Raw genomic sequence first — 13,954 nt, forward strand, 5'->3', positions numbered from 1 at the left:
TGCAACTGTAATTCAGCTCATCCTTACACACAAAAAGAACAAGGGCTTTTTGGCACATTCGTTGAGTGTGTATCACTCTCCTCATACCCCAACACAAGTGCCTTGGTAAAGCTGTTCCATAAGGAAATGAAGGTAAAAGTTAAAACGTTTCATATTCTGTTTTTCCCCCCTTTTTTTAACATTTTAATTTCTTTTTTCAGTGAGGGTCCCGTATTTCATTGACTTGAAAAGACCACAAGATCAGGGTTTAAACCACACCTGTAATTATTACCTTCAGCCAGAGGAGGATGTGACCATTGGAGTCTGGTAAGGAAACGTGTTTTGTGCAGTATGTGTTGTGCAGCTGTAGTCTTTCTTTTGTTCTCAGTACTGCACATCCAGTATTTTTGCTGTGCATGTGACAGCCACTGGCTGCTCTGATTTGTGGGTGTTTGTGCTTCTCTTTGCCAAGTGACTGAGTTCATGTCCAGAAGTATGCAAATCTCTGGGGCTTGGTTGAACTCGGATCAGTAATGCATGAAACAGAGTTGGACAATGTGTGCTTGCAGGGGAATTTCACAATTTGGAATCATGAAGGGATCACAAATGCTCTGCGTTATTACCAAGATTGTGCCTCCATATCACACCAGCCATAAGGATATAGAAGCCTTGTCATTCAACTGTTGCTCATAGTTTGTTTTGCAAAATAAATGTGGGAGAAGATAGGATCAAAGTGTTCAGAAAAGGAGGAATAATATTTTGTGTATAAAACATATGTAAAGTTTGGAGAGTGGGTGAGGAAGGAATGTGCTGCTTGCTCTCAGCAGAGTAACTGATAGTGTCAGTGCTTTCCTTACAGAAGATTTTCTGGTCCCAGGTAAGGGCAGTTGGTATTAGTTGCTGGTGAACCACGGTCACTCAGATGACAGGTTCTTGGTCTGAAATGGTCTGCTCTCAGTTCTTGTCACACTATTTGGCCAACTCAGGCCAGTTTTCATGTCTGTTCCTCATTATCACTTTCTTTTGTGTTTCAACACCAGCAATTTTGAAGCTATGGAAAAATCCCTGCTAGCTTTGAGCAAACAGTGCCTGCAGTTTGAATGTGTATCCAAGAGCATTGAGCACCTGAGGGGAAAAAAGTCCAGATGCTGTTCAGGTGTGAAGAGAAAGGTGCCATTTCTTAATACAGCCAGTGTCATTAGAGCTGCAGACTGCAGCATTTAGAGGTTTTAGTTGTGTGCAGGTCCTCTGTACGTGTCTGCTAATGCAGAGGGCTCTCATTGCTTGAGACTGGCTCACCCATTGTGAGCAGGTCAGTGGTATCCTGCTGCATGAAATGGTTCCTTCCCTTTAGCTGAGTTATGCTGAAAGACGTTTTCAGCAGTTGGTTCAGTTTCCAAGGCAGGCTAATTAAGTAATGGCCTGTCTCTTCACTTCAACAATTACAATTCCACCTGATAACGTGCTGAATAATTTTAGATTGCAACCTTGAGATTTTGGTTTTCCTTTATGAATATACTGTATTTCTTTACCAGAACAGGACTTCCAGCTTCTGGTGGCAATTCAGTGTCTGTGTGACTTGTCTTGATGCTTATCAAGTAGATTTTCAGTGAAGTTTGGAGCCTTGCTTTAGTGCTCCTGTAAGGTGTTTTGTTCAGCACATTTCTGAAACAGAGTCTTCAGCCTGCTTTCATTGTAAGCTCTGAGAATTCCTAGGGCAGAATGCTGGATCCTGCAGCTGTTGGGGCTTTTTCTTCCTCAAAACCTCCATCTGGCTGCCCACACACAAGTAAATTTTGTAGTGTCTTATGTGCTGGTTTGCCCTCTGAATGTTTTTACGTCTGGGAGGAAGGTGTTGTGGATAGTTTGATCTTCCTAGGAGAAAAGGGAGTACTGCAGTTACTGTGACAGCTGTAAGCCGGCCCCCCTTGTCAGTGGTTTGGGCTTGTGGACATGCACTCACCTTCAGTGCTTGTATTCCAAAATAATCACCCACTTTGGATGTTTGCCTTTTATTTGGTTTGTTGTTTCTCTTTCAATTCCACCGGTGTTGAATTCTTTCTAACAGGCTGCCCGTTGATATTCTCTATGGAACAGCTGTGAGTTAAATTCCTGGCTCTTCTAGATGGAGGCTTTTCCAGCTAAAATGTTACACCTTCAGGAACCTGGTGCTGTAAACAAAACACATGATTTTCTCAGCAAACCTTGAACACCTCTTTGTCCTCCACTCGCCTTACTCAGCTGTGCCTCTTGCTCATGGAATGTTCTTTCCAAAGTCAGCTGACTTTGGTGATTGTTCTGCGTATCTACTGGCCTGGCTGTGAATCTTGTTTATGATGTATTTAGTCTGTTAATTGAAGTAATCAAATGCCATAAAAGCTGAGGGGCTGAGATTCTTTCTCTGGAACGGCAGGATGTGCAGTAAATGTACTTTGAATTTGGTGGCTTGCACAGCCTCGAGTTTTGAAAGCAGCACAGATGGAGATGAAAATGCAGAAATAACCCCAGTGATGATCCTGTTACAGTTTGTTTGAAAGATACTTTTAGAAATGTTTAACGTGTTTTTGGCTGAGTGTGACAGTTGTATGGAAAACGTGTGAGCAGTGCAACTCTGCATGAATGAAACCATCAGAAGAGCTGATGGTTGAGTTGCAGAGACTGATTAGCAATAGGGGATGTATTTTTTTCCTTCTGGATGCAGGCATACGGTCCCTGCAGCCTTATGGAAGAATGCCAGAGGGAAGGACCAGCTGTGGTTTGAAGATGCTTTGGGTTCCAGCCATCCTGTGATCCTTTACTTGCACGGCAATGCAGGAACAAGGTGAGACACAAAACAGCAGTGACTTCTTGTGGGTGGTGCCTCCCTGCCTTGTCACAGCATCAACACATGATCTAAAAACAGCTCAGTGCTTTTCTTTTAAAAGGAAGCCTCTCCTATTCATCAAACCTGAAAACAGACTTATTGCATTATCAGAGATAGGTGATACTGTAGTTATTTTGTATCTCGTGTCTGCCAGAAGCCAGGAGGCTGTGACATGTAGTAGATCAAGCAGGGAGCAATACTTACTGTCACTCTAATGGTTTCTTAATTGAGGTATGAGATAGAATTTGTATTTCTGTATATGTGCTTTAAGTGCATTAAATAAGCTTTCCAGTTCTTTTCTTGAGCTTATTGTAATGCATTTTGAGGAAGGAAAATCAGATGGAAAGAGGAAGGTAAAGTGCTGGTCTTGTTTCATTGTTGCATACATAGAGGATATTGGTCTGGAACGTGTTTAGAATTTGCAGTTTTGTAGTTGACCACAGATATCAGCCATGGTCAGGTTCTCTATCCTATGTTTCTTGGTGCTAAAAGCACAGTAGGAAACTTGCTGGATGATTCTTAGTACCATGCTTTTCCTGCCCCATATCTGTATGATGCAGAGCTTCAGTTCAGTTATTAGTACACAACTATCTGCTTTATTAACATACAGTTTTCAAAGAGTGTGGGCTCCTTTTGGAGTTCTGAGTGCGTGTTCTTGTGTTGATGTGTGCTTGTAGGTGCTCTGCAAGGGGGAAGCATTACAGAAATACAATTCTGCTTTAACTGTGGTGGTTGTGAAGACTTGCTGGCCCTTACATTGCAGGAACTTTGTCCTCCTTCCCCTAAAATCTTAGGTCAGCAGCAATCCTTCCTCGTGTAAGGCAAAGTATGGAAATTGCATGCTGTGAGTGGGAAATACGTGTGCAGATGGGACTTTAGCAACTGACCTTGTCTCCTTGTGCTGATGTATTAAAAGTTTAATCAAATTGTTGCCTCATTTTTCAAATTCTGCTTAGCTTGTTTCCTTGTGTGGAAGCAAATGATACTAATGGAAGCTGTTCTGCAGCATAATGGTGGTAATTTAGGACCAGTATCTCTGTTATGTATGTGCCTATTGATTAGATTTACTTCTTGGCTCCCCCAGGTGTTAGTGAGATAAAGTGCTGAGCTATGGACTGGTTCTCTATTTCACATTTAGCTTTACTGTGTGCTGGAGGAAGCTGGAGTTGTATCAGCTTTGCCATTCCTGCTTTAATACATATCACTCTTGCAAAATGGCTGCTTTATTGATGCAGGCTGCATTAACCATAAGTAAAAGGGCACTGCCTCTGCTTTCTGCTTTGGCTGAGTGCTCTGGAGCTGAGGCAGAGTTGTTTGGTGTACCTGATGCCCTTAAAGAAATGCCTGCATTGCACTTTGAGGAAGGTGTGGGTGTGCACGTGTGGGTGGCTTCTCAGGCAAATACCTCAATACCTCTTCCTCAGAGTGGTTTGGTTCAAGCTGGCCTACAAGCAACCCCTTGCATTTTGCCCTGTTTCTGCTGTGTTGGGTATTTTGGAGCACAGTTGGAGCTGACAGCTTGTAGCTGGCAAGTGTGTGTGCTCTCAAGGGAGTTCTGGAAAGTGGCATTTTGACACTTTGATTCAGAGCCTGCACTGACCAAAACCCTCACAGCAGGGATGTTTTGGACTGGTCATATGAGTGCAGGTGCAAATCTGCTCTTCCAACACTACTAGACCAATGTTTGTAGATGTATTTTAGTGCACCTAAAGGCACATTCAGTCTCCTTTCCTTTTTAGCATCTAGATTTCAATTTACAAAAAAACCTAAATGCATTAAAGCTGATTCTTCCCACGAACTTGTTCCCAATGTTCAGCTCTGGTTTCTCTCTTGCACCTGTCCTTTCTGTCACTGTGCTTGGAGCCAGGTGAGAAGATCCAAGGCCCAGCTTGCTTGATGTGGTGAGGTCTGCTGAGATCAGGGCGTACTGCTGGGTCAAGGCCAGGGGCAGGTTGGAGGGCTGAGAAGTTCATCTTTCTGTGCCATCAGAAGAGATTTAAAGGGAGAAGGCTAAGTCCTGCATAGCTCAAGAAAGCCTTGGTGCCTTCTGGAAGGCCTTTACAAAGCAGTTATAGTGCTTCTTCTGCTGATTGTGTCTAGCTGAAGTCCTGAGACAATGGGAAAAATCTGTCTCTAGAAGCCTAAATGCTGACTTCTTTCTTTTTTGAATTCTTCTACATGAATCGCTTTTGCCAGAGGAGGGGATCACCGTGTGGAGCTTTATAAGGTAAGTGGCTGCACGTTGTCCAAGTGGTTGTGTGAGCACAGTGAGATGTGCACAGGCATGGAGGCTGCTCACTGCAGCCCACTGCCAACAGGCAGATAGCCGAGGGCTCCCAGTCTCTGGACATGAAGTGCACAAGGGGTCTGTAAGCACTGAGCGCTCTTCTCCACGTTAAAGATACTTCAGAGATCTTTTACCTGCTGCTACCTGTCAGCTCCTACCGAGCTTTGCCTATCATACTTTCACAACACAATTTACAGGAAAAATAAAAGCTTTATTTAATCACAGCCGTGATTTGATTGACTGTAGCAGTATTCTGACTTCAGGTACTGTGTAAGAGCATTCTTATATGTTAGCAGTCTCTGTATGCCCACCATTATGCTACCACATCTCTCCAAATGAAGGGAAGGTGCACAAGGTTTGAAGCCGGCTCGTGTTCCTCACGCTCTTCAAACTTTTCAAGATGACTTTTGGTCTTGTAAATGCTGAAATGTTGGGCTGAGCCAACATAAACTTCCCTGTTGGTTGGGCTCTGGGAGCTCAATCTCACCCAGTCACACAGCCACTTGTTGCAATGAAGTGTTCTTCAGATTGTCAGTGCACACGTTTTGCTTATAAGTTGTCAATCAGAGGCCAGTTCAGCCCACCTTTCCCCTTTTCCCATGGCACAGTTCATCTGTGTTACCATCTCAAGTGTTGCCTAGCACAGTGTTGCCTTGTGAGAACAGGGAACTTCAATTGCTTTGGGTCTTGCTTAATGACTTCTGCGGTCATTTTCTCTCACACAATGCCTTGGTCTGATACAAAGTGTTTCTGAAAGCTGTAACTATTTTTGCTAGTTTATTTGGAAAGGATTGAGTTTATGTTCTCCAGATGAATGTAGCTCTCATTTCTTTCTCTTTAATTGGCATCAGCATTGGCATTTGTGAAGATTTATTGCAGTGCATCTCCTTATGCAAGATCCCTTGCAGTAAACTCTTTTTAATTCGGGTCGCTTGGAAAATGCCATTCAGCCTCATGGAAACAGGTGATGTTTCTTCTAAGATAAAAGTGCCTGGAGGATGGCACACGATGACAGCTGAGAAGGCTGTCATGTAGGTGATCTGCTTGGTTGTTTTCCTGGGAATCAGCCTGTGCTGCTAAGCACAAGTTAGCAGGGTTGAATAGCATAAATGAAGCAGCTGGACTGTTGCACAGCAAAACCTGGCAGTTGTTGCAGAGGAAACAGTCTGAGCATGCTTGTAGATCTTAAAGGCAGAGCTGCTACAGGGGGACCTACATCTCAGAAAGCCTGGTGTGAGCTTCAGCAGACCAATGGAGTAAAGCCACGAACTATCGCTGTTTCAAAGTCCTGTGCCTGCCACATCACAAAGCCAAAGTAACCCTCTGCCTTATTGGGCTGATGGCGTTGTAAATTAGATCCCTGTATCCCTGCATCCTTGGCCTGAGGCAGGGGCATGGCTGCTGTGACTGTTTCTGTGATGAGTTTGTGTTTCTGTTCCTTCCAGGTCCTCAGCTCCCTTGGGTACCACGTGGTCACATTTGATTATCGAGGTATGTGGGCACCTGTTACTATATGAAACACTTCTGGCCGTCTCTTTCTTAAGCAGCAAAGTAGTTGCTGCTTATTTATTTGTTTTAATCTCATGGGAACTCATAAAGGCTTACTGCCAGCTAATTAGGGGTGGTTACTGTGTGTCTTTTTTCTCCAGGGATATACAGAGAGCTTCCAGAAATGCACAGCTTTGAGTTCTTCCCTCACCCCCCCACCCCCTTTTTTTTTTCCTCCTGAGAAGATCTGCCAGAAACAATTCATCTTTTCTATTCCTGTTGTATCAGAGGGTCCCCAGTCTGTAACCATTGTGAGAAGAGGCAGTGATCTCATTCCCTGCTTGGCACGTGAAACCTCTGTGTGCATTACACAGAAAATGAGTGCAACTGCATTGCTGGGCAGCAGCTTTGGTGGAGCCTCAGGCCCTGCTTCCTGATGTCCAGCTTGGGACTCTGGCTCCTGTCTGTCCTTGTGCACAGGGCTCTTTGATTTGGAGAGCAGAGGAGCTCTCTAAAGGGTAATAAAATGCACAAGAATTAAAGCATATTCAAGATTGCAGTAAAAAAAAACCTGTTTTTCCTCCACAAATGCTGATACCTTTGATAAAAGACCTATTTAATATTCTGTATGCTGTCACAGAGACCCCAAATTCGTTTTTGCAAAGCTGAGGTGTGTGGTAGCTCACTGCTCAGCATCTTCAGCAGAACCTGTGACCATTTTGCATCTCTGTGCCAGCAGCAGTCAAGCATCTGCTGCTGTTTGCCTTCTTAGTGTCGAGACCAAGGCAGCACTAGTGAGTGGTAAAGAAATTTCCCCATCACAGTTTTATCAAGACATCTGAGAGAGGTGCATTAGGAGCTTGCCCTGTTTTTCCATCCTCCTGGCAGCTGCTTATTAGGTATCAAAAGGGATGTGGCACGTTTTCTGCTCAGCAGAGGATTTGTAGATGTGCTGTAACAGGGACAGAGCCAAGGCTATCAGGAGAGTGGAAAATTGCTGCAGGGCATTGATTGAACAGCATGGACAAGCTGACGTTGCAGCAGCTTTGTGAAACATGCCTGTGTTTAGATCATAAGGATCCAGTTCTTTACCAGAGATTGCACTCCCAAGTTGGTTATGTGCAAAGGCAGCTAAGGTTTGGGAGCTGGGTTATACTGATGGGGAGCTGCAAGAACACAGTGTGGCACTGTCTGAGATCCAGCTCTTGATTTTGTTATTGACCAAGCTGTTAAAAACTGCATGGCAGCCAGCAGTTACAGCAATTACTTTCTTTCAGTGACTGCTGATCAGTCAGGGCTTTTAACCCAAATTGTAGAGGAGCACAGTGAGCTAAGCAGAATCTGTCCGTGTCGCACACCTTTGCAGGTGGGCTGTGTGGGAAGAGCTGGCTGGCTTTGTGGTGCCATTCATGCCTTTCTGAACAGGGACACCTTGTGTTTCAGGCTGGGGTGATTCAGTAGGCAGCCCGTCGGAGAGGGGAATGACCTACGATGCCCTTCATGTCTTTGACTGGATAAAAGCAAGAAGTGGAGACAACCCTGTCTATATATGGGGGCACTCCTTGGGCACAGGGTAAGCATCTAATCGCAGTGGGACTTAGCATCTTCTGAGAAACAGTAACACTGACCTTGGCTGAAGGTGCTGTTTGCCATAATCCCTAGGCTGGCTTGGCTTGGAGTCTGAGGCGTAATTGCTGCAGAGGAGCTTCCTCTGTTCACTCTGCAGAGTGAGAAGGGCTACAGCAAATGACTGTGCAGGAATTGATCTTGAACTTTCATTGCCCAGAGGGAGTCTGGAAAGCAGACACTTAGATAAGATTCTGTTTGATTATGGGGAAAGAGAGTGGGACAGCACTGATCTCTTCCTGTGGTAAACCTCTGTTTGCATTTGTCTTTCAAAGCAAAACACTTATTTGACATTCTGAAAGACCAGCACGTGTGCATGCTATTTTCTCTTACAACATGTTCTCTCCTATCCTATTACAAACATACTGTTTGTAATCAATGCTTGTGTAGATGCCTGCATGGTTACACTGCTGCCCATCTGCAATTTACATGGTTGTGCCTGGCATAGGGAAGTATGAACAGTGAGAAGTCTGCAATCAAAATGCCTCTCCATGCATGTTAAGCTGCCTTTCCTGCTTCCTCAGTTTCCTCTGCTGATCATCCTCTGGAGGCTGATGATGTTCAATAGGAACCATGGACTGTTGACCCCTTGATTTTGTGAGGAGCAGGAGGCAAACACGAGAGTTACTTTAGGCTGTGTCCAGATGAAATCATTTGAGGCTGCTTTGGAAATATCTCCATCCCACAGGGTTGCATGGAGGAGACCTTGCAGCTTTGACCCAGCTGTAACTCATTGCAGTGTCACCTTGGGAGCTACTTCGTACACCTCTGCCCACATTGCTGCTTCCCCCTCTTCCCTGCACGTCCCATACAGTCTGTAGGTCAGAGCCTGGTGCTTTGCAAAGGGTCTGTGCCAGATTAACACTCACTGTTCTTCTTTCCAGGGTCGCAACAAACCTCGTGAGGCGCCTTTGTGAGAGAGGTAAGTCTGGGGGGCTCTTCACCCGGCCCAGGTGCTGCCCATGGCGCAGGCCTTGGCTGCTGCACTTCAGCACATTGCCTTTGGCTTTTCAGAAACACCCCCTGAAGCCCTGATCCTGGAATCTCCATTCACCAACATACGGGAGGAGGCACGAAGTCATCCCTTTTCTGTGGCAAGTACACAGTGCTTCTCACAACAGTGGTGTGTAATTGTGTGCCTAGAAGTTAGCCTTCCAAAGTGACGTAGCTGACTGCTCGCTCCGTGGGGCAGCAGGGATGGTTACTCCTGGCACTTGTAAAGGCTCGTGCTTAAGGCAGCTCCTAAGAAGACCAGTGCAATAAGCACCACCAGACATCTGTGGAGTCTGGTAGAAGAAAATAAATTGGGATCAGAGAGAGAAGTAAATGCAGGGAGGGGGAGAATCAGCTTTACCCTCAGCAGCGGACAGCCCCCCCTGTGCTGAATGGTCTCTGTTGTGAGAGGACAGTCTGTGGGTTGTGAGCAAAGCGATGGCAATGCTGAGCTTCCCTGGCCACAGCCCTTGCAGTGCAGCCCCTTTAACTTGTCCAGACCCCCATGTGAGCTCAGCTTGATGTGGCCATCTCTCCCACCCAGCCTGGCTGCAGGCAGGCTCAGAACTGAGCAGACATGCAGGGTGGGTGTTGGATGTGGCTGGGCTGGTGATGAAAGCTCCCTTGCAGGAAGACTTTCCAGCAGCAGCTTGATGCCTTGAGACCCTGACCATGCGAGCACCCAGAGAGCTGGCTCCTGAGCAGGCTCATAAGACAAGCCTGAAACAGGAGGGAGAAAATGGTGCTACTAGAAACATGCTCTTATTGCTGAGAACACAGCCAACAGCGGAGATGTTACAGGGATGGCAGTGGCATGCTCTGTTACTGTCTGTATGGCTGCTGCCTCCCACTAATGCAAACTTTCCCTTTCAGATATACAGATACTTCCCAGGGTTTGACTGGTTCTTCCTTGACCCCATCACGACAAGTGGAATTAAATTTGCAAATGATGAGAAGTGAGTGCATCTCCTGTTTGCAGGGGTTTCAGCTGATGCTGCAGTGAGCCAGGACAAGCATCAGGGAGCAGACTGCACTCTGCTCTTTTTTTGTCCAAGCATTGTACTTGCTGAAGGGATTTCAGTTGCTCTTCCAGCCATGAATGCACTATGGAGCTTTCTTTTTAATTGGTCTTAATGAGGAGAGATGCAAAAAAGAGCCCAGAGACTACCCAGGGACATGCTGATTTGATCCTTGTGATTTATGCTTTTCAAGAGCACATTAAGCAGTAGTATCAGAACATTAAAGGTTTGGGATGCTTTCTCTGATGTGCATTTGCATCAGCCATCCTTTGCATAGTAATTTCTGCTTTCACTGAGCCTTTCATTTAAGAGCCTGAGCATTTAGGAGTTGGGTTTCCAGTACTGAAACCAACCAGACCTTGGGAATGGTGCTTTGCAGAGGGGAGAGCCGCTTTGGTCTGAGCAGCAAATACCTTATCCAAGGTTGCCTTTTACTAGTAAGCTTTCTGTAGATTACATTAATGGTGCCCATATAACAGCACTGTCAAGATTTGAACTGAGGATAATGACCCACAGAACACATTTGCCACCGCAGTTTCCTTGCAGATCCAGGTGTGTTGGTGTTAAAGAGTGCCAGGAGCCTGCTGAGGGTCAGCCCGTGCTTCCTAGCACTGTGCTGTACTGAAGCCTTGCAGGTGGTCGCATGCTCTATTTTTAACTGACTTTGTCTGACAGCAGCAGGGGGCTCTTTGTGGTAGAAGGGTAGGGAAGAAAATGTCCAGTCTGCTTGCTTCTGATTGCCTGAGCTCTTGTGACTCTGTCATCTGCTTTACAGTGTGAAGTACATTTCCTGCTCCCTGCTCATCCTTCATGCTGAGGATGACCCGGTGGTACCGTTTCATCTGGGAAAGAAGGTATGTGTGTGGTGATCCTGTGGAAGGGACCAGCGTGGGCAGAATGACACAGAGGAGCTTGTATAGCCAGGCAGGCGGGATGGGCACAGAAATATATAGCCTGCAGGTTTTGTGGTGCTGGAGGTGGTAAATCAATAGCGAAGCCACGCTAGGACTGGCAGAGCTGGTCAAGCCAGGGCCTGTAATGGAACCCTGAAGAGGTGGCTGCCTTGGGGTGGGTGGCAGCTTTAAGCCAACACGTGTCCCTGACCTGCTTCCCCTTGGGCCCAGCTTTACAACATTGCTGCGACGTCGCGGAGTTTCCGAGACTACAAGGTGCAGTTTGTCCCGTTCCACACAGACCTCGGCTACCGGCACAAGTACATCTACAGGAGCCCAGAGCTACCTCGAATACTGCGGTAACTGCCTGGCCTGCGGGGTCTCTTCTGGCAGTGGGGGGGAGGGCAGAGGTGCCTTGGGCTCTGGATCGGCGCTGGGATGCGTGCCCTGTGAGGGATGCACAGCAGGTGCTCGCGTTGGGCAGCTCTTATGAAAGCCCTTCTGTCCTCCAGAGTGGCTGAGAGGCTGGTGCTGGCTAAGCACGAAGGCAGAGCGCTCAATCTATCTGCAAAGTTAAAACTCCCTGTGGGAGGGGAACCACAGAAAGCTGAGAGTTCTCTCCCGTGTCTTATCTCTGCTGCAGGGGCTGTTTGCAGAGCAAACATTCACCTCTCCTAGTGGGAGCCACTGATGTGTGAAAGCAAAGCTCGCTGCTGTTTTCTGTAGCTGCGAGTGCTTGAGCCCTAGTATTCGTCAGGGAAGTGGAAGATCTGTGGGCTGCAGCATCCCCCAGAGTGAAGGAGAGCTGAGAATCACTGCTGTGTTGTTTCTTTTCCTAGGGAATTCCTGGGAATACCTGAACAAGAGCATCATCACTGAAGAATGGCTGCTTGGCAGCGCAGAGGTTTCCTTTCTTTTCTTCCTCTCTCCTCATTTTCCTCCCCTCTCCCTGTGGGCCAGTCTGCCATCCTTCCATCCCTGGCAATAGAGGAGATCAGGAGTTCCCACTCTGGTCCTGATGCGTACCCTTGGCAGCCCCAGCTCCTGCCATCAGCACCTGTGATGGTAGGAGGAGGATGGGGTTGGCTTCTTTTTTTGACGTGGACGGAGGGGCGACGACAACCCAGGAGCTGGTACCAAACAGTGAACAAGTAAGCACAACAGAGCCTGGCCAATCCAGAGTGGTACTGCTGAGGACAGACATACCTTGGATGTGTGTCATGACCAAGGGTGTTTCTTTCACTTTCAAACACTGCTGCTGGTTTTTGGATCATGTAGAGACTTCTTTTGTTGGCAAATGGCTTTTGCAGTGTCTCCATACCACAGCTGTCTTGCTTGAGTTTGAGGTGTTTTCTTTCTAAGAAATACATGTTTTGCCTTCCCTTCTTGCTAAGTAGCTGTAATTACAAATCCACTAAAGATCCAGGTGGTGAGAGGCATTTTTGTTTAGCTCTTGAGTCACAGTGTGTTGCAAGTGTTGGGCTAATTGCACACATTTTGGTAATAAAGTGAAAGCTTTTTTTTCCCTCTTTTTAAACATCTCTTTAATGGAAAAGATGGATGCCCTTTTATCTTCTCTGTATGCTTTTTTTTTTTTTCCCTGAACCTTTCTGCTCCCATCTCTATTATCCTCAGTGGAGCTCCTCCCCTTTTTCACATGCACTTTTTAATAGGATTGAAGTGGTTGCTGTAGATAAATTACAAGCTTTGGGCATTAAACTGGAAAGCATGAGGTTATTTTGCCTGACTTTCCTCTTCCAGGAGCATGGGCCCAGGGTGTGGGAGTGGATGTGTTCTGTGTTCCTCATACATACCTGGACAGCTGTGTGCTTTCTTGGGGGGGAAGGGCTTTTTTATTTTCTCTTAATTACTTTTTAATTCCTTAGACCAAGTTTTGCAGGATCTGTGGCTATGCTGTTCCTCTGTAGTTAAGAGCAGGCAGTGATACATAGCTCTCGATGCAAAAACAAGGCTGGGTTCCTTCCCATCTCTCCCTCCACCTCCCTTCTACATCCTGGGCACCACACGCCATTCCAGCAGCTGCTTTCTCAGCTCACCTCAGTGCTGTGGGTGGAAAGAGAAGTGGGAATGAGCCCTCTTCCATGGAGATACATCCTGGGGATGTCCTATCACTGCTTCGGGCTACAACAGGCCTCTTTTATGCTGCTGTTGAGCTCTGCAGGGAGAGGAGAGAGGGTCTTCTGCAGTCTTGGCAGTGTCCTGCTGGGTCCCTGTCAGGCAACAGCCAATTCCAGGTGCTGTAGGTTAGACACTAGTGCTCAGAAGCAGATGGTGCTGCCAGAAAGGGTCCATTCAGGGGTGTACAGCGTAGTAGAAACTGCTCGGCATGCATCCAGGTTAGACCTGCAGGCTCATACTACTTGCACAGCAGACAGTAGCTTGTTCTTGTACTGAGATTCTTCTGCACTAACGTGGTTATTCCTGAAGTTTCTGACCCGTGATACTCATAAGCTAACTGTGCCACTTAAATTATGTTTAATGCACTTGTATTTATTGCACTGACAAGAAGAGAAACACTTACTTGGCTCTGTAGAGAGGCACCTGTACATTCCAGCTAATGCTGCTGCAGGCAGTGGGCTTGGGCTGCCTCCTGCCCTGGGGCAGCACAGGAACTGTGGATGTTGGTGATCCCAGCACCTCCATTCTTTTTCAGAGGCCAGTGATGAGCTTGGAAGTTAGAACTGAAATGTTTATCTCAAAGTGGTGTAGTTTTAATAAAGGCATTGATTGCTGATCGTTTCAGCAGCCTGTTTCACCTGGTGATTTGGGGGGATTTTATTATTTT

At 46.5% G+C, this 13,954-nt stretch overlaps 1 protein-coding gene across 1 annotated transcript in view; it reads left to right on the forward strand.

Annotated features, from left to right (window-relative positions):
• The window catches only part of LOC125688897 (lysophosphatidylserine lipase ABHD12), a 35,249-nt gene extending 21,338 nt beyond the window's left edge, over positions 1-13,911 (forward strand). The window contains exons 3-13 of the mRNA XM_048935517.1: positions 201-306; positions 2,681-2,800; positions 5,039-5,069; positions 6,575-6,620; positions 8,061-8,190; positions 9,128-9,165; positions 9,258-9,337; positions 10,110-10,192; positions 11,031-11,109; positions 11,380-11,507; positions 11,988-13,911. Coding sequence (XP_048791474.1) covers positions 201-306; positions 2,681-2,800; positions 5,039-5,069; positions 6,575-6,620; positions 8,061-8,190; positions 9,128-9,165; positions 9,258-9,337; positions 10,110-10,192; positions 11,031-11,109; positions 11,380-11,507; positions 11,988-12,027 — 881 coding nt within the window. The 3' untranslated portion in view covers positions 12,028-13,911. The remainder of the gene's footprint in view (positions 1-200; positions 307-2,680; positions 2,801-5,038; positions 5,070-6,574; positions 6,621-8,060; positions 8,191-9,127; positions 9,166-9,257; positions 9,338-10,109; positions 10,193-11,030; positions 11,110-11,379; positions 11,508-11,987) is intronic.
• Positions 13,912-13,954: the final 43 nt, after the last annotated feature.

The sequence above is a fragment of the Lagopus muta genome, chromosome 2 (genome assembly GCF_023343835.1).
Source record: "Lagopus muta isolate bLagMut1 chromosome 2, bLagMut1 primary, whole genome shotgun sequence".
Lineage (NCBI taxonomy): Eukaryota > Metazoa > Chordata > Aves > Galliformes > Phasianidae > Lagopus > Lagopus muta.